This window comes from Saccopteryx leptura, chromosome X (genome assembly GCF_036850995.1).
Source record: "Saccopteryx leptura isolate mSacLep1 chromosome X, mSacLep1_pri_phased_curated, whole genome shotgun sequence".
In the NCBI taxonomy this organism is placed as follows: Eukaryota; Metazoa; Chordata; class Mammalia; order Chiroptera; family Emballonuridae; genus Saccopteryx; species Saccopteryx leptura.
Genome location: NC_089516.1, coordinates 48,841,530 through 48,862,470, shown reverse-complemented (window position 1 = coordinate 48,862,470; position 20,941 = coordinate 48,841,530). Strand labels below are relative to the sequence as shown.

Below are 20,941 nucleotides of genomic sequence, written 5' to 3'. Positions count from 1 at the left end.
TGATGATGGAGAACAAGTATTTAGTTTTGGGAGGACTTCTTAGCTATAAGGACTTTATCATTATAAGGACTTTATCATTATTTATTATTATGTAACTGTTAGCTAGATAAGACTATGAGAGGGTTAAATTAGCACTACTATCAAGATTGAAAAGAATCTTTGTTTCATGTCCTCATTAGTATTTTAATGATCGCATTAGTGATAATTTATTAAAGTTAGTATATCAAACATGTACACATATGCATGTACATATGCATAGAATATTTTTAAGTATATTGATATTCCTCATTTCCTCCAGCAGAGGTCAGAAAATAACAATACAGGAACATGAAACATCTATAAACCAAGAAAATATTTTAGAGTGACTTTTCCCTAGATAAGATTATGGAGGTTTTTTTTTGGTTTTGGTTTTTTGAAATTTTTTAATTTTGTTTTGTTATTTTTTATTTATCCATAATCTCTAATTACATTTTTACAATAAATATGCTTTTATTTTGTTATAAAAGCAATGGCAGCTATTTTAAGCTTTATAAACAACACTGTTAGCATATGTGTTTACCTTGCATCAACTCAGAGATACTGCTTGTTTGTATTTTTGTAGTGGTACCTACATTATTTGAAATACTCTGAGAAAGCAGCACATTTGGTCATCACTATGAAAAAGTATTGTGTAACATCATTTGCACAAGTGATGACTGTAAGCAACCCTTTCCAAACAAGGAACTTAATGTCAGCCATAAGATTACCAGAAAAACAAATATCTTGACCATAGCTCCTGACTGCCAAGAAACACTGCATACACAAAGACAGAAAAGTGAATATAAACTCTAGTCACCTCCTTTGTCTGGAGAAACCTAAAAGAGATCCCAGTGTTCTGAGAAGTAAGTCTCTGTAAGTCTTACATGTTAAGGACAAGGAAGACAAAAAAAATCAGTCAATGTGACCTACATTTAAAAGCAAGGAACCCAATGAAAGATGTTTACTAGGTGCTGCTGATTGGTGTTCAACAAATTGCACTATCACTATGCTACATTATCATTAATAAATATTGTGTCTTTTTCTGCCAGTCATATGAAACCAAAGTAAAAAGACTTATAAAACAAAATCTGAAGTCCAACCAAAACTGTTATTATAAATTAAGAAAATCTTTTACCCATATTATTCCAAATTAAATAGATTTTGATTTCCTGTTTTATTAAATGATTCATAATGTATGATCTATTATCATCTGTCCTTCTTAATATTATCACTCACAAATAATATATGTGTCAGTGTGTCAACATTGTTATATAAATCAAACTGAGTATTGTTAATTTCTTCTGTCTCCTAAGGGGATGATTCCTACAAGTAAGGGATATATCTATACTGCTCACTTCCACCTACAGAGGCAAATAAGGAAGAAAGGAAAAATTAAATTTAAAATTTCTGCCAGTTCTTCTGTGGAACTCTAAGTGAGAGTGCCAGAGTAAGTGAACCTTAGCTTGTCAGAGAGCATCAATGACTTTTTAAACCAAAATGATGATGCTGGTAAACAAAGATCAGTAAGATATAAGAAGAGTATGAAGACCAGAAACATGGTGGGAGACTAGAATCCACAGAGAAACGTGGCCAGTGGAAAATTCCTAGATGTGCATAAGTGTAAGGGCTCATTAGAATTAGAATGTATAATATTCAATTCTAAGCTGTTTGTGTTTCTACAATTAACCTCCTTCCCATTGTTCAAAATTTCAGTCATTTATGCGGTACACAAATACTTGGCATGGTCTGAGGAAAATCACAAGGACTTTCAACCCACGTTGGCATGGAGCAAAGGGAAGAAAAAAGTCAGAGGCCATGAGATGTAGATGAGCATAGGTACCATGGAGGCAGAAACCATAAGCAACAAATGATCATGAGAATGTGAGACCTAGTAAACTCACAGAAATCTTGAGGAGATCCCTTCCATATAGCTTCATCCAGGGAGACTACAATAGTCTTATCATCAAGACTATCTCACAACCCACTCTCCAGACAAAAAGCCCTGCTGAAAAGTCAGTGACTTTGGCCAGGGAGTAGAGGTCTGGAAAAATTCAGGGGAAACAGTGACTCAGTTGTCTGGCTTCGAGGTGGGGGCCATTTCCTATACTTTCTTGTGAATCTGACTGGTGTTTCTCTCCATGGGATATTCAGTAGAAACACCCTCTTACCTGTCACAGACACACACTCTGGGCTCCAGAGGCGCCAACCACTTGACTTCAAGTGGCTCCACCCTTCTGAGTTCAGGGCAATACTGGGAGAGACTGAAACCTGTGGCTCTGGGGTGAGTTCCATACCCACTACCTTCCCTGAAGCCTGACCAACTTATAACCCTCAAGAGAAATCACTAGCCCCATAAGCCTGACTTCACCAGAGGCTCTTTCAGTGACTGAGCATAACAGGCAGCCAGCAGGGGAAGGAGTGAGAGTCAAACTTTGGGGTGTCCCTGGACTCAGAGCTGGTAAAAGCTGACCTTGGAGTGCAGCTTGGTCCTTTCTGCATACACCTGTGCCCAGCAGAGATAGTCACAAACCATGGTTCACTTGTAGCTCCAAACATCATGCTGAGGGTCAGTCACAGGCAGTGTCTTACATTAATTTGCACCAGGTGTCTTCCTAAGAGGCCCAGAATCAACACAACCAGTGGCCTGCTTCAGACAACATCAGAGCAGGATTGAATTAGCTTCACAAGCAGCATATCCAAATGGAGATCTCATCAGGCACCATACCCAGTTGAGACAAATTCCACTTCTTGTGGTCAGTACCGGCAGAGCAGCTTGCATGCCTTGGTCAAGGTAAAGCCTCACAGTCATTCAGACATAACAAAGGAAGAAAACTGTAAGCCAATATCCTCAATGAACATAGGTTCTAAAATCCTCAGCAAAATATTAGCATGCCAGATCCAGCAATACATTGAAAAGATCATACCGCATGATCAAGTGGGATTCATTCCAGGGATAAAAATTTGGTAAAACATCTGTACCCTGGCCGGTTGGCTCAGTGGTAGAGCGTTGGCCTGGCGTGCAGAAGTCCAGGGTTTGATTCCCGGCCAGGCCACACAGGAGAAGCGCCCATCTGCTTCTCCACCACTCCCCCTCTCCTTCCTCTCTGTCTCTCTCTTCCCCTCCCGCAGCCGAGGCTCCATTGGAGCAAAGATGGCCCGGGCGCTGGGGATGGCTCCTTGGCCTCTGCCCCAGTCGCTAGAGTGGCAATGCCCCGGAGGGGCAGAGCATCACCCACTGGTGGGCGTGCTGGGTGGATACCAGTCGGGCGCATGCAGGAATCTGTCTGACTGTCTCTCCCCATTTCCAGCTTCAGAAAAAAATACAAAAAAAAATCTGTAAATTAATAAATGTGTTACACAATATAAATAAATGAAAGATAAAAATCACATGAGCATATCAATAGATGCGGAAAAAGTACTGGAAAAAATTTAGCACCCATTTATTATAAAAACTCTTAGCAAAGTGAGAATACAGAAAACATACTTTGACATAATAAGGGCGATATATGACAAACCCACTGCCAACATCATACTCAATGGACAAAAACTACAAGCATTTCCTTAAGATCAGGAAAAAAACAAGGATGTCCTCTATCACAACTCTTATTCACAATAGTACAAAAAGTCTTATCCATAGCAACCAGACAAGATGAAAAAATAAAAATCATCTAAATTAGAAAAGAAGGAATAAAACTATCATTATTTGTGGATGATACAATACTGTATATAGAGAACCCAAAAACTACTAGAATTGATAAATTCAATAAACTACCAAGATACAAAATAAATATCCAGAAATCAGTTGCATTTTTATACACCAACAATGATCAAAAATGGAAACCAAGAAAACATATTATTCACAATAACTTCAAAAATAATATACTACTTAGGAATAAATTTAACAAAGGATGTAAAAGACCTGTGCTCTGAAAATTATAAGACACTAAAGAAGAAATTGAAGAAGATACAAACAAGTGAAAAAATATACTGTGTTCATGAATAAGAATGAACAACATTAAAATATCCATATTATCCAAAGCTAAATACGGATTCAATGTAATTCCTATCAAGATATCAATGGTGTATTTCACAGAATTAGAACAAATATTTCAGCCTGACCAGGCTGTGGTGCAGTGGATAGAGTATTGGACTGGGATGTGGAAGACCCAGGTCTGAAACCTCAAGGTCACTGGCTTGAGCGTGGGCTCATCTGGCTTGAGTGCAGGTTCACCTGGATTGAGCACAGGGTCACTGGCTTGAGTGTGGGATCATAGACATGACTCTATGGTCACTGGCTTGAGCTCAAGGTCGCTGGCTTGAGCAAGGGGTCACTCGATCTGTTGTAGCCCCCAGGTCAAGGCACATTAAGAAAGCAATCAATGAACAACTAAGGTACTGCAACAAAGACTTGATGCTTCTCATCACTCTCTCTGTCTGTCTGTCCTTATCTGTCCCTCTCTCTGACTCTCTCTGTCTCTGTCAAAAAAAAGAACAAATATTCCAAAAATTTATATAGAAACACAAAAACCCCAAATAGCCACAGCAATCTTGAGAAAGAAGAACAAAGATGGAGGAATCAAGCTACCTAATATCAAAGTTATACACTTGTTTCTCTTCACATCGTATAAATTTCTTGCCTTTTACTAATATCAAAGTTTACTACAAGGCCATAGTAATCAAAACAGCATGATACTGGCATAAAAACAGACATATAGATGAATAGAACAGAATAGCAAGCCCACACCTATATGGTTAAATAATATTTGACAAAAGAGGCAAGAATATGCAATGGGATAAAGTTAGTCTATTCCAGGGGTCCCCAAACTTTTTACACAGGGGCCAAGTTCACTGTCCCTCAGACCGTTGGAGGGCCGGACTATAAAAAAACAACAACTATGAACAAATCCCTATGCATTCTGCACATATCTTATTTTAAAGTAAAAAAACAAAACAGGAACAAATACAATACTTAAAATAAAGAACAAGTAATTTTAAATCAACAAACTGACCAGTATTTCAATGGGAACTATGCTCCTCTCACTGACCACCAGTGAAAGAGGTGCCGCTTCCGGAAGTGTGGCAGGGGCGGATAAATGGCCTCAGGGGGCTGCATGCAGCCCACAGGCCGTAGTTTGGGGACCCCCGGTCTATTCAATAGATGGGGTTAGGAAAATTTGACAGGTATATGCAAATAAATGAAACTAAACTACTCTCTTATACCATATATAAGAATAAACTCAAAATGGATTAAAGACTTAAATATTAGACTCAAAACCATAAAATTATAGAAAACATAAGCAGTAAAATTCAGACATTTCCCGTAGCAATATTTTTTTAGATGTAATCTTCCTGAGCAAGGAAAATAAAAGAAAAAATAAATGGGATTTCATCAAACTAAGAAATATTTGCACACCAATAAAAACCATCAACAAAATGAAAAGGTAAACCACAAAATGGGAGAACATATCTGCTAGTACATCTAATATGAGATTATTATCCAAGATTTATAAAAAAAAAAACTTATAAAACTTAACTACACAAAAAAAAACCCACAAAAGAAAACATCCAATTAAAAAATGGGCAAAAGACCTGAATAGAAACTTTTCTAATAAGGACATATGGCCAACAGACATATGAAAAGATGCTCATCATCATTAATCACCAGAGAATTACAAATTAAAACCACAATGAGATATCACTTCACACCTGTCAGGATAGCTATCATCAATAAACAAGTGTTGGGAGGATGTGGAGAAAAGGAAACCCTCCTGCACTGTTGGTAGGAGTGCAGATTGATAAAGTCACCATTGAAAGCAGTATGGTATTATCTGAAAATATTAAAAATGGAACTGCCTTTTGATCCAGCAATCCCACTTCTGGGACTATATCCTAAGAATCCCAAAGCACTAATTTGAAAGAATATATACACCCCTATGTTTATTGCAGTGTTATTTACAATAGCCAAGATCTGGAAACAGCCTAACTGGCCATCAGTAGATGAGTGGAAAAAGTGGTGGTATATTTACACAATGGAATACTATGTAGTCATAAAAAAGCAGGAAATCTTACCTTTTCTGACAGCATAGATGAACTTGGAGAGCATTATGCTAAGAGAAATATGCCAATTAGAGAAAAACAAGTACCATATAATTTCACTCATGTGGATTCCACTGAACAAAAGGAACTAACAAGCAAAACAGAAACGGTCTCATACATGGAGAGTTGGCTGACAGTTGTCCAGAGTGGGTGCTGGGTAAGGGAAAAAAAAGTGGAGCAAAAAAATACAATTAAAATAAAAAAAAAAACTCATGGATATGGACAATAGTGCGGCAATTGCTAAAGAGTGGGAGGAGGAGGGTTGGAGGATAGTATTGGGTGGAAAAATAGTTATGAACAAAGACTTGACTTGATGTGAAAGTGTAAACATACAATATAGTATACAGAGATGTGTTGTAGAATCGGGCACCTGAAACCTGTATAATTATGTTAACCAGTATCACCCCCAATAAATTCAAGTATAAAAGAGAAATCTTGGAAACATCAATGGAGCTTCCCCAAAAGAAACGGGATTTAGGATTTGAGCCACTTTTATGTAAATCTCCAAAAAGAGTAATTTTAGCTGTTAAATAGGACACAGTGATAAAATATCAAAATACCACATTAGACATATTGTAAATATTTTTATAATGTTAAGTTGAGAACAGCATTTGTAAAATTATATACAAGTTTTTATAAAATAGCCCAAAAATGTTTAATAAATTAATCACAAATGCTTTTTCTCTATTAGTTTTGTTAAACTTCTTACCAAATGAGCAATACTACTTAGTCAATTACCTACCTAAATTGGTAGAGAATTATCTCTTAATTCCATTTTAATAATTGTGAAAAAAATCTCATAGTGGTTGAAATACACTTATAAAATCCATAATTTTACATATATTCAGAGATGCAAAAGTTTCTCTGAGGGAACAATGTAGAATTCATAAATGAAAATGCCCATAGAGTAGCCTTCAAATCCTTCAAATGCTGGCACAGGCTTACCTTTACGTAGTGGATCAGATACTCTACTTCATTCACTTTGTAGGTCTCTAATCCTAGCTCCTTGGCTAATCTTAAAATACGGTTCTGGGTTGGCCCAACATAGGATCCTCCAAGGTCCACATATTTAACCATCTGGTTCTGTTTACCCATAGAAAAAATAAAAATAAATATTTGTGAAAATGTTATTACTAAGATTTAATAAAAAAGAGCCCTGAAATAGGCAAATTGACATTTCATAAATTACAGACACATTTTGTTTATCTGTGAAAGATTGGATTTTGTTCTCAACTCCATTTATGTAATTTAAGTTAATAAATAATATCTTAATTTAAAGAAAAATTGATTGACTTCTGCACCCATCATTCACAATATACCACAACATGGTTTGGTTTTTAGTACCTTGAATTTATAAGCTCTGACTTGTTGATAAATTTTCTGTACTTAATACTGGAGGCTAACTTTGTGGCACCTAGTGCTAGAAGAAAAACAATAAAGGAAATGATAACTTTGTATGTGGTTTGCCAATCCAGAAAGATAGCTTCCAGGAATGTTTGGTCATAATTTGAACCTTTGAAATTACTCTTATGTTCAAAAGCAAGTTTTCTATATGGTTTTGAATCAGCTTCACATCGAATGACTAAGGATAAACCTTTGAACAAGAAGTGAGTAGAAAAGTTCCCTGCATTTGAATGTGTCCAAGCATAACTGGGTACCTATAAGGGAAACTAGAGAAGGCCATCCTTTTGTTTTTCTTTTTTGTTTCTTCGTTTTTTTTATTGCCTAGCTCCCCTTCCCCATCCCACCCCCCAAAAACACATTTCACAGGGGCAGGAATCTTTGCCTTATTCACTGATATATTCCACATACTTATTCATAGGTGCAATAATTCACTGGACCAGTACTAAGTGCCACAAGGTGAGAAGAGAAAAGGTACAGAAGAAAGAATTGAAAAAGAAACAAATTGGGAGAGAGGATGTGGGAAATGTTTTAGAATAATTTTCACTCTTAGAAAGAATCAAATGAAATTCAAGACTTTCAGCAAGAAAAAACAAACAAACAAACAAAAAACCTCAGCTTCTATCCCATATGTGTCTATCTCATCCTTAACATCTTACCCTAATGGTGTAAGTCCTGCCTCCCACACGGTCCCGGGCTTCCAGAACAACCACATTCAGGCCAGTATCATGCAGAAGTTTGGCTGCTGCCATACCTGAGAGAAAATATAATAAGAAATCATAATAAAACACCTTATAGAGATTCCAGATAAGTTCTTCATGCTACAGTCAATGAGACAAGTCCATGTTGGCTTGCACACAGCCTACTACTATATTTAACTTACAGGTGGTTAGGTTTTCTAAACAGAGAACCAAAATCCAAGTCAGAAAACCAACTGCTATTTGTATAAAGAACAAGAGGGCCCTGGCCGGTTGGCTCAGCGGTAGAGTGTCGGCCTGGCGTGCGGGGGACCTGGGTTCGATTCCCGGCCAGGGCACATAGGAGAAGCGCCCATTTGCTTCTCCAGCCCCCCTCCTTCCTCTCTGTCTCTCTCTTCCCCTCCCGCAGCCAAGGCTCCATTGGAGCAAAGATGGCCCGGGCACTGGGGATGGCTCCTTGGCCTCTGCCCCAGGCGCTAGAGTGGCTCTGGTCGCGGCAGAGCGACGCCCCGGAGGGGCAGAGCATCACCCCCTGGTGGGCAGAGCTTCGCCCCTGGTGGGCGTGCCAGGTGGCTCCCGGTCGGGCGCATGCGGGAGTCTGTCTGACTGTCTCTCCCCGTTTCCAGCTTCAGAAAAATACAAAAAAAAAAAGAACAAGAGGGATTTTATTTTTGGTAAATGTCTCAAATATTTAAAAAACAGTTTTGGTTACTATATTAAAATGTCTATATTTAAGAATAAATTGTGTGATTATATATAAGACAACACAGATAACACAAGGCCTCACTTAAGAGAAATATATAAACTCCAGCAGACTTAGGACCAAATGTAACCACTGACTTTATTTCCAGGGTAAATCTAAAAAACAAGTAAGTTGCAGGGAGAGTGGACCATCAAAGCCTAGGGAAGACCTAGAATTTACAATGAAATTAAACATTTAGAGGTTGATATAAAGTTTCAAAACCAAGGACATAAAACTTGACCCCTTATGGAATCCTAATTTCCCATTCCATTGCTGAAGAATTAAATGACTGTATTCATTCATCCATTTAATTATTAATGTAGTCAAAAATACTTAATGAATGCTCACTATATTCTTACCACCATAAATTTAGCTTTTTTAAAAAACAGCTTTCTTGAGATAAATTTATATACAATAAACATCATCTATTCAGTTTTTAATCTTTTATTTATTTGTTTGTTTTCAATTACATTTGTTGGTGAGGATGTGAAGAAAAGGGAACCCTTGCTCACTGCAAAGCTGAGACTTGAAATTGGTATAGTCACTATGGAAAATAGTATGAAAATTCTTCAAAAAATTAAAAATAGAACTACCATATGATCCAACAATTCCACTTCTGGGTGTTTATCTGAAGAAATTCAAAATACTAATTCAAAAAGATATATGCACCCCTATGTTCATTGTAGTGTTATTTACAATAACCAAGATACTGAAGTAACTTAAATGCCCATCAATAGGCAAGTAGATAAATAAGATGTGGTACATGTGTACCAAATGAATTCTAACCACGTATCAAGTTCATCCTGGAGTTTTTTCTTTTTAATTTTGTTTTTGTGTTTTTAATCTCAGAGGTCTTAAAATCCTGCATCTTTAAAACCACTCTTACATAATAAGTTTTCTCAAACAACAGAACTCTGATGCTCTGAATGATGAACTGAATTTTCTCAGTTCCAATTACCTTATTCATTTGTTTTTTTATTTTATTTATTCATTTTTATTGGAGAGAGAGAGAGAGAGAGAGAGAGAGAGAGAAGGGAAGGGAAGGGAAGGGAAGGGAAGGGAAGGGAAGGGAAGGGAAGGGAAGGGAAGGGAAGGGAAGGGAAAGGAAGGGAAAGGAAGGGAAGCAGGAAGCATCAACTCCCATATGTGCCTTGACCAGGCAAGCCCAGGGTTTCGAACCAGCGACCTCAGCATTCCAGGTCGACACTTTATCCACTGTGCCACCACAGGTCAGGCAACAAAATCAAGGAAAGGTGAAGACGCTGTGTCTTACAGATAAATGAAACAGCTTCAATATTATCAAAATAATATTATCAAAAAGTATGGTTCTAGGAATGTTATACCTCACTAATGTAAAAAAAATTATTATAAAAATAGTCATATAGTTCTCACTACATTTGAAAAGCTGTTTTAAAGTTTTTAATATATTAATTCAATGAAGTCTCACAGCAATCCAATAAGAAAAGATACTATTTATATTCCCATTTTACAGCTGAAGAAATTAAAGGACAAAAAAAAAAAAATGTATAAGGTCACATAAGTAGCCAGCACTCAAAGCTATCTCATTTCATTCCAGTGTCAGTATTTGTAACCACTACAAGTACTGCTTTCCAGCAAGCCTCAGAACCATTCTCTTTGTAGACAGCAACTTTCTATTTTGCTTCAGGGATAAATTACATTTCAAAAGATATTTTTCACTTTTTTTGGATCAATGTGATTTTAAAATACATTTGTACCTTGTTGTTTGATAAGAATATGTGAAACATAAGATATGAGCCCATCATAAAAGCCATAATGAAAAGTCCAGGCTTCACTCACTGTTTATCACCTAACCTAAAAGAAAAAACTTACTGTTTAAAAAGGGTGATCTGATACTTCACTATTTGAAATAATCTATCTTCTAATCCCTGTCTTTGCGGGAAAGGATGGGTAAGGGTCCCAAAATTCGCAGTGTGCCCAAGCATTGCACAACTCTAACCTTAGAATACAGGATTTGGATTTTTAACTCCACTTCCTTAATTTCACCTCCAGGAAGAAAAAGAGAGAGAGAAAGAAAACAGTTCTACTACTTAGATCCAAAACTTCAGACAATTCAATGGCATTTCTCTTATTAAGCATCAGTTTAACATGTAAAATATGAAATAAGAGGCAGCCATGGTAATAGCTCTTACCACAGAATTCAGATAGACCTGCTTTTGCATGCTGAGGCTTAAATAAAAAGGTTCAGAATGAAAAACAACATCATTTACATACACAATCATTTTATATTCCACAAAAAGGACTGCCTTTTAGTAAGGGCAGTTACTCAATATTACCTAATACTAAACATAAACAGCTATTAGAGCAAGCCAGTTATTAGATCAAACCGCTGACTAGAATTCTATAATATATGCTCATGTACCTTAAAAAGTCATAAATAGAAAATTACAAAAAAATTGCTAAATAGAACAATACAAGAGTAAGTTGTTAGAAATATTTCACAGTTTATCACACTAATATTCATAGGAGGCTTATGTTTGTTGGAAAAAGGGAGCCCTTGTGCACTCTTGATGACAATGCAGACTGGTACAGCCACTGTGGAAAGCAATAAAGATTTATCTCAAAATATTAAAAATGGAACTGCCTTTTGACCCAGTGATCCCATTTCTGGAATATATCCAAAGAATCCTGAAACACTAATTTGAAAGAATATATGCACCTGTATGTTCATTGCAGTGTTATTTACAATAGCCAAGATCTGGAAACAGCCCAATTGGCCATCAGTAGATGAGTAGATAAAAAAGGTGTGGTACATTTACACAATGGAATACTATGTGGTCATAAGAAAAGGAAATCTCACCTTTTGTGACAGCGTAGGTGGATCTGGAGAGCATTATGCTTAGTGAAATAAGCCAATTAGAGAAAGACAAATACCATGTGATTTCACTCATATGTGTAATATAATGAACAAAAGGAACTAACAAGCAAAATAGAGACAGACTCATACATGGAGAGCTGGCTGACAGCTGTGGGAGGAGGGGCTAAGTAGAGGAGGTGGGAGGACAGAGTAAAATAAAACAAAAAAATAAAAGGAAAAAGAAAAACATGGTCACGAACAACAGTGTGGTAATTGCCAGCTGTGGGGGAAGTGAAAAGGGGTTATATGAGTGATAAATGGTGAAGGACAGAGACTTGATTTGGGGGTGGTGGTAAACACACAACATGGTGTACAAAGATATATTATAGAATTGGACACCAAAAACCTGTATAATTATATTAATCAGTATTACCCCAATAATAAATTAAATGTAGAAACAAGAAAAAAAAAGTGCTTACTGGATATCAACTGAGAAAAACTGATTGGAAAATATAATTGGCACAAATATCAGTAGCTTAGGGTAGTCACTGCAGTTTAGGAGGAGGGGATTTTAGAACACATAAGAACCTGAGGTGTTGGAGTCTGTCAGGAAATAATCAACATCACAAAGTAGCTCTTGATGTCAGAGGAATGGCAGCATGAGAGATCTCATGATCTTCCACTCCTTGAAATTTCAACAATTTGAACAATTATAACTCATGAAGGAACCTCAGCTTGGTGTACAGGCATGCCTGAAAGTTCTGTGCATTAAAGCAACTACATGTAGGCTGAGAGGAGTAGACAGGGTTGGAGTATGAAAAGGGTGAAAAATATGGATGCCGCCAAACAGCCAAGAGCTCACTGCAGTGCCCTGGAGAGGGGAGGAACCCAATAGTATCTGGGTTTCCTTCTGCCAGGAGGAGCAGAGAGAATCGGTAGGCACTTTCACAACAACTAAAGTAATAGTTAAGTGCAGGGAGCTGGGCAGAGGACACAGCTCTAAGACATTGCTGGTTCTCTTTACCTTTTATTTAAGTGGGAGGAGGGGAGATAGAGAGACTCCCACATGTGCCTGGACCGGGTATCCACCTGGCAACCCCTGTCTGGGGCTGATGTTCGAATACACTGAGCTATCCACAGCACCTGTGGTCAGACCGACTGAACAATCCTCAAGCTGATGCTCGAGCTGATGCTTGAACCAATCCAGCCACTGGCTGCAAGAGGGAAGAGAGAGAGAAGAGGGAGAGGGAGGGGAACAGAAACAGATGGTCACTTCTCATATTACCCTGACTGGAGATCAAACCCTGGATGGGTCAACACTCTATCCACTGAGCTGGTTGGCCAGGGTTATTGTGGTTCTCTTGCTGCTCACATTTTAGGCAGAGCAATGGAGATGCAAAGTCCTCCAATCCCCTAGCCTCCCAAAACCCACTTCACTTTGTCTTGGATGTTAGAGTGCAGAGTACATTAGCTGTGTACCTAAGAACTGACACTAAAAAAACACTGTTTCTCCTGAGCAAAGAGGGTATGCTGTGTCTTGTTCCCAGTCCAGGTGCAAGGGAGAACATGTGGCAGCCAGAAGTTACCATTGCTAGGAAGAAGAACAAAGAAGGTGGCTAAGTTTCACCCTGTCCATTCACACTCAGCATCACAGATACATGGAAGATAGCCAGCATTGTAGGGGTGGAAGGAAGACTTCACTGAGCTAAAATATGTGATTCCCCACCACCTACTAGAAAATAGGAGATAGACCTCTTAGAAGTTGTCTACTAAAAACCACTCAAATGGATGCCTAGACAAAGAAGGAGTCCATCGAATACCATAAATTACCAAGAAGGAAAACACAGCTCGGAAAAAAATTTTTTAAATCTCCAGAAAGCAAACATAAACAAAAGGAAACGAGATAAAAGTGACAAAGAATTCAAATATGAAGTTCTGAAAATACTTAACACAATATGAGAAAACATTGATAGGGGATTTAATGTGTTCAAAGAACAAATTAACAAACAAAATGAGTACTTTACCAAAGAGATTGAAAGTTTAAAAAAGAACCAAACAGAAATTCCGGAAATGAAGATTTCAATAAATGAGATCAAGAATGAACTAGTGGCCTGACCAGGCAGTGGCGCAGTGAATAGAATGTTGGAATGGGATGCTGAGGACTCAGGTTCGAGACCCCGAGGTCGCCAGCTTGAGCGCAGGCTCATCTGGTTTGAGCAAAGCTCACCAGCTTGAGCCCAAGGTCACTGGCTCGAGCAAGGGGTCCCTCAGTCTGCTGTAGAGCCCCAGTCAAGGCACATATGAGAAAGCAATCAATGAACAACTAAGGTGCTTCAATGAAGAATTGACGCTTCTCTCTCCCTTCCTGTCTGTCCTATCTGTCCCTCTCTCTGATTCTCTCTGTCTCTGTCACAAAAGAAAAATAAAAGGATGAACTAGTGATCATAGCCAATAAAGCTGACCAAATGGAGGAAAGACTTAGTGATACTGAAGATAAAAATCTAGAGATGATGCAGAAGAAAGAAGAGACTCAAAAATTAAAAAAAAAAAAAAAAGATAAGAGCTCTATGAGAATTATCTGATTCTGTTAGTAAGAGGAAAATAATAATAGTTGTGCCAGAAGTAGAAGAGGGGGGAAGAGATCAAGGAACCTATTCATACAAATAATGAATGAGAACTTCACAAACCTGTGAAGAGACATAGATCCTCAAATCCAGGAAACAATCAGAACACCTAGGTACCTCAAAAATAAGAGGTTTTCTCCAAGATACATTGTATTAACATTTTCAAAAATTAATGGCAAAGAAAAAAACTTCAAGGCAACTAGGGCAAAGAAGGCAATACCTTATCATGGAAAGCCCATTAGGTTATCACCAGGAATACTATATCCATCAAAACTCTTCTTTAAATATGAAGGAGAAATAAAGATTTTTTCAGACATACAGAAGCTGAGGGAATTTATCATCAAAAAGTCTCCACTGCAGGAAATACTCTAGGGCAGTGGTCCCCAACCTTTTTTGGGCCACAGACCGGTTTAATGTCAGAAAATATTTTCACAGACCAGCCTTTAGGGTGGGATGGATAAATGTATCACGTGACTGAGACAAGTGTCAAGAGTGAGTCTTAAACAGATGTAACAGAGGGAATCTGGTCATTTTTAAAAAATAAAACATCATTCAGACTTAAATATAAATAAAACAGAAATAATGTAAGTTATTTATTCTTTGTGGGCCAGTACCAAATGGCCCATGGACCGCTACCGGTCCATGGCCCGGGGATTGGGGACCACTGCTCTAGGGGGTTATTCTACCTGAAACAGAAAAAAAAAGTCACAAAACTAAAATCACCAACAAACTTACAGCAGCAACAGGGATAATTTGTGACAACAAAAACGACAAAAAGGGAGGTGATAAAGTTCTGAATTAACAAAGGAAGATGGAGGACAGAAGCACTCATAAGACAAAGGACAGCAATATATATGATGTTTTCTGTCTCAATAACCTAATAATAACCACCCACAAAAAAGTCAAAACTGATATACATAGCTTTAAAAAAAGTGGAAACAGAGGGAATAAGTATGGGATACCACCAAAGAAAAGCAACAGACAGAAACACAAAAGAAAAGAAATAGAGGAGACACAGAACTACCAGAAAACAAAAGATAATATAGCTAAAGGAAATCCTCACACATCAATAATTATCCTAAATATACCTCACCAGTGAAGAAGCAAAGAGTAGAAGACTGGATCAAAAAACAAAACATGGCCATGGCCAGTTTGCTCAGTAGATAGAGCATAGGTCTGGCTATGAACATCCAGGGTTCAATTTCTGGTCAGGGCACACAGGAGAAGCAACCATCTGCTTTTGCCCCCCCTCCATCTCCCCCTTCTCTTTCTCTTCCCCTCCTGCAGCCAGTGGCTTGATTGATTCAAGGGTCAGCCCCAGACAGGGGTTGTGGGTGGGTTCCAGTCAGGGCATGTGTGGGAGTATGTTTCACTATCTCCCCTCCTCTCACTTAAAAATGTATATATACGTACACACACACACACATAAGCTGCAAAGACAATGTTAGGTTAGCCTCAAAATAAAAGTATAGAAAATCACTCTACAAGCAAATAGCATTCAAAGAAAAGCAGATATAGCCATGTGTATATAATGAAAAACTGATTTCAAGAGAAAACAAAAGTAACGAGACAAAAAAAAAGACATTTCATAATGATGAAAGGGACACACTAAATCAAGATGGCATAACACTTCTTTATATGCATCAAATCATGGAGCACTAAAATATATAAAACTACTAACAAAACTAAAAGGAGAAACAGACAAAAACACAATCAGTTTGTGATGTTAATATTCCATTGATTGCTCTAGATAGAGCATCCAAACAGAAAATCAATTTTAAAAAATCAACCTTAAATGACACATTAGATCAAATGGATGTAAATGACATTTATAGAACCTCTCATCCCAGAACTTCAAATTATACATTCTTCTCCAGTTCACATGGAATATTCTCAAGGATAGGCCATATGTTGGGTCATAAAAATAGCGTCAACAAATTCAAGAAAATTTAAATTGTACCAAGCATATTTTCTGACTATAGTGCTCTGAAATTATAAATCAACTACAAAAAGTAAACAAACTCAGAAAAATGTAGAAATTGACAACTAAAAAAATGACTGGGCCAGGTTTCACTGGAGTGGTGACGCTGCTGTTTCCTCCAGTAGGTGTTTGACTGCCATCTTGTGAGTGGCTGAGACTGGGCCTCTTGTTGGTTGCGAGCTTACTTAGCTACTTAGCGGCTCAAGGTGTAGAGGGGTCCTGAGGGAGCAGTGGAGGGAGGAGGGGTTTGAGGGAGAAGACCTGGCGCCTTTTCCCTTCCTCTAAAGGGAAAGGTCTCCCTGGCCTGATTCTTAGCCCCAGGTGGAGAAAGAGCAGCGAATGGCTTCTCTTTGTTTGTCATTGTGAGGGCTCTGAGGGGGCTGTGTGATGCCTTAAAATAGATTCCTTGAATGATTCTAGTAATATTTGTCTCGAAAAGATTCTGACCATCAGCCTTTACTGACAGAGGAGGTTGGCTGATGGACTTCTGGTTCAGGAAAGAACAAGGCTGGTAGTTAATGAAAGGGGGAGAGGAAATGGCTCACCATTATGCTTAGGTTTGAAAGTAACGAGAGAGAGTGGTGGCAGTGTTTACCCTTCTCGGCAGTCATCCTTTGACTAAGGCCATCATGTGCTGGTAGTAGGCTCAGATTCTGCGTTTGGGCAGTTTTGTTCATTAGTGTGAAGAAGTCTTTTTTTAAAAGTTGGAAGGTGCTGGTCTTTGTAGAGACAGTGAAAGTGAAAGGAGAATTTTGTCAAATCTTGGTTTCCCTGGTTACAATCTGTAGAAGATTTAGAAATCTCTGGGTCAGTCTTGACATGCTCAGTTGCTTCGTCATGAGTCTGGGGGAGGCCTTTGTGAGGGGAAAGCATCTCAACTAATGAGCTCTTTTTGGATTGGAAGGAAGGATACAATAGAAGATACCCTTTTTTTGTAGAGGTTAAAAGCACTCATTTTTCATTTGAGGGGGAAATTTTATCAGATCTGAAAACCTGGCCGATAAATGATTAATATGTTGTGATTAACTTTAGCAGTTTTGACATGCATGAAAAGAAGGCAAAGATAATCATCTTATTGCATTGCGTTTAGTTTTCAGTTATTCAGGGTTAACTGAGGGCCCAACAGAGTCAACAGTACCATGTATTTTGTTGCAGGAATACCAAAGAAAACAATAAAATAATAGAATAATTAAACATTTTCTTTAAAAAATTGGCTTTTTAACCCATGAATCTTAAAAATTGCAAGGGTTCAAGTATCAATTTAGTGTTGAATTGGTGGCTAAAGTACATGTTAGGGACCAATGGCTAAGAAACAAAAGTTTACTGGAAAATGACCAAGTTCATTTGACCTGTATTTGGTGCTTCCAATTTATACACACAAATAATATTAGGGATAGGTTTATTTCCTTTTTGTGAGGTCTGTTTATGTACTATAGAGAAATGTAGATAATGAAGATTATCTTTAAATGACAATGCTGTATTTACCATTTTTTCTTGAAAGCATACATTTTCAGTAAATGAATACCAAAATCATGTGTATTCGATCTCATTCACTAAAGAAAATTTATTGCTTTTTTTAGTCTATTCTTAACACAACTTAAAGTCAAACTACTTCAACTTTAAATTTACTAGATTGTGGCCCTGGAGGGTTGGCTCCAGTATAGCATCAGCCTGACATGTGGATGGATGTCCCAGCTTCAATTCCCTGTCAGTGCACACAAGAGATGTGATAATCTATTTCTCCACCCCACCCCTTTATCTCTCTTATCTCTCTCTCTGCTCTTCCCACAGCTGTGGCTCAAATGGTTTGAATGAACTGGCCCCGGGCTTTGAAGATGGCTACCTGGCCTCTGTCACAGGTGTTAAAAAATGGCTCAGGCATGCCGGGTGGATCCTAGTCCAGCACATGCGGGAGTCTGTCTGACTGCCACCCGTTTCTAACTTCAGGAAATAAAAATAAAAAAAGCTCAGTTGCTGAGCAACAGAGCAAGGGCCTCAGGTGAGCAAGGGCCTCAGAGTATAGCCCCTATAGTGGGCTTGTGCGGGGCATGGGGGAATCTGTCTCTCTGCCTCTCCTCCTCACTAAAAACAAATACTATATTGCATAAGTATGCTCTGTAATTTTAAATAGATGAGTAATAATAAGATTAATATCTTCAAATTTTTCTTACAGGAATATAGTTCTCTAGACTTAATGTAATCTGAGGATTCTTAGAAATTCACTTTTGCATGAACAATGTTAAGTGACTTTAAGTAAAAATAATTTAACTTAGATTGTTACGTTAGAGATTACTTTTCATTGCAATTTCATAATATATACAAGTTTAGAATTTTTCCCATTATCAAGTGATGCATGCTGTATAATTATTTTAGAAATTGTGATGATAATTCTTAAATGAATGTGTTTTGTGACAGAATGTAGATTAAAATTTATCTAAGTCAGCATAAAAATCAATAAAAACTACTCTTAGACTTTATGTGGAATTAGTACATTTGGTACTTTAAAATTCTGATTTTATGAGTGAAGATTTTAGAGTACTTTTTATTTAAAAGTTTATTAAATTTTATTTAAAATGTGATAGGTTTCCCCCTGAGTAATGGAAAAGTCAAATTGCAAATAATAATCTTTTTTTAAAGTTATTTTTGAAGTCTAGAAATACCTTGCTGTGCTTTATAAAAATTTTGATCTTATAAATGTCACTTTGGGGGAACATTTTGAGATTAATTTTTAGAAAGATTCCTCTATTCCTCATTGGTAAGGTGACCAACTTATTTTTAATTTTTATTTATTTATTTTTTTACAGAGAAAAAATCAGAGGGATAGACAGGGACAGACAGACGGGAATGGAGACAGATGAGAAGCATCAATCATTAGTTTTTCGTTGTGCATTGTGAATTCTTAGTTGTTCATTGATTGCTTTCTTATATGTGCCTTGACTGCGGGCCTTCAGCAGACTGAGTAACCCCTTGCTGGAGCCAGTGACCCTGGGTCCAAGATGGTGAGCTTTTTCTCAAGCCAGATGAGCCCGTGCTCAAGCTGGCGACCTCGGGGTCTCGAACCTGGGTCCTTCCACATCCCAGTCCAACACTCTATCCACTGCACCACCGCCTGGTCAGGCAACTTTTTTACAATGAAAAGGAGGACAAAAATAAATCGAAGAAAATAATATTGTAAATAAAAGAAACATTTTGAGAGTAATGGTGGGGTAGGAAGCGATACCGATAAATCTCCCCCAAAACTCAACAAGATCTTCAACCAGAAACAGAAAAACCTATCCTTGGGGCCTCCAGATGTTTCGCAATACACCCGAAGGTATGGTCGAGCGAAAAATTGGCTAAATATATAACCAAACCCCGAAGGAAATAGGGAGTAAGAAATGCTCTGCCTTCTTCACTAACCTAAACAGGGCGGCTTTCACTGGGAACTGAGAATATAGAAACTAAGGCAGGCAAAGGGGGTGAATAGATCCAGGCCGTGGCACGGAGATCCAAGCCGAGGATAAACTGTTCCTGTGGCAACCCGGGCAATACAAGCTAACACTCGCGCCAAACCCAGACAAAGAAAGACAAGCGGGACAGCCATTTTCCCCCGATCTCCTGGTCGGCGCGCGCAGATAGTGGGCGAGAGATTCCTTCCAAAGTCCCGGGAGTGGGCGCCCGTGTTATCCCACAGAGAGGCAGAGTCAGAGGCCTTTGTGTGGGCCGAAAGCAGAATCTCCGGACCGCCCCAGTGCCCTGGGAAAGCCGCACACAGGGAGGGAGCGAGAACTAATTCCAACGCTGGAACTTTTCCGTGCGGGTGGGGGTTTCACTCAGAGGGTGAGGCAGCCCGCCTGATATCCTGGTCGGCGCAAACGGAGAGTGAGTGAGAGATTCCTCCAAGTGCCCCGGCAGCGGGCGCCCGTGTTATCCCACAGAGGGGCAGAGTCAGGGGCCTTTGTGTGGGCCGAAAGTGGAATCTCCAGACCGCCCCAGCGCCCTGGGAAAGCCGTGCATGGGGAAGGAGCGAGAGCCAATTCCAAAACTGCAACTTTTCCGTGTGGGAGGGGTTTCACTTGGAGTGAGAGGCAGCTGGCCTAATATCCTGGTCTGTGCGCGCAGATAGTGAGCAAGAGTTTCCTCCAAGCGCCCTGGGAGTGGGCGCCCGCCCGTGTTACCGGACAGAGTGGCAGAGCCAGAGGTCTTTGAGTGGGCAGAAGCCCCGCCTGATTATGCTAGCAGCTCTGACTGACTGAGCCTTACCCAGAGCCCTGTGCTGAGTGGGAATAGAGTGGGGAGTTGCCAGCTCTTTGAGCCTCTTACTATCCAGGCAGAGGCAGCAGCAACCCCATAACTGGATTATCAGGCTATTAATTGAGGAAGGAAAGACTAGGAGAAAGGCTCCAGGAACACAGACTCTCACTGTCGGAGCCTATAACTGCTAATGAGCCTCGAATGCCAACGAGACTAAAAAAGCACAATACATGACATTGCCATAGAGACTTATCAACTGCAAACCTCTACCTGAGCGTGCCACAGGGGCAGAACCCGGGGTACAGAGTCACC

The 20,941-nt window shown here is 38.8% G+C and overlaps 1 protein-coding gene across 1 annotated transcript in view; it reads right to left on the bottom strand.

Annotated features, from left to right (window-relative positions):
- The window catches only part of MAOB (monoamine oxidase B), a 174,249-nt gene that overhangs the window by 92,287 nt on the left and 61,021 nt on the right, over window positions 1-20,941 (bottom strand). Inside the window, exons 2-3 of the mRNA XM_066356969.1 lie at window positions 8,175-8,269; window positions 7,060-7,197 (exon numbers count right to left, since the gene is read on the bottom strand). Coding sequence (XP_066213066.1) covers window positions 7,060-7,197; window positions 8,175-8,269 — 233 coding nt within the window. The remainder of the gene's footprint in view (window positions 1-7,059; window positions 7,198-8,174; window positions 8,270-20,941) is intronic.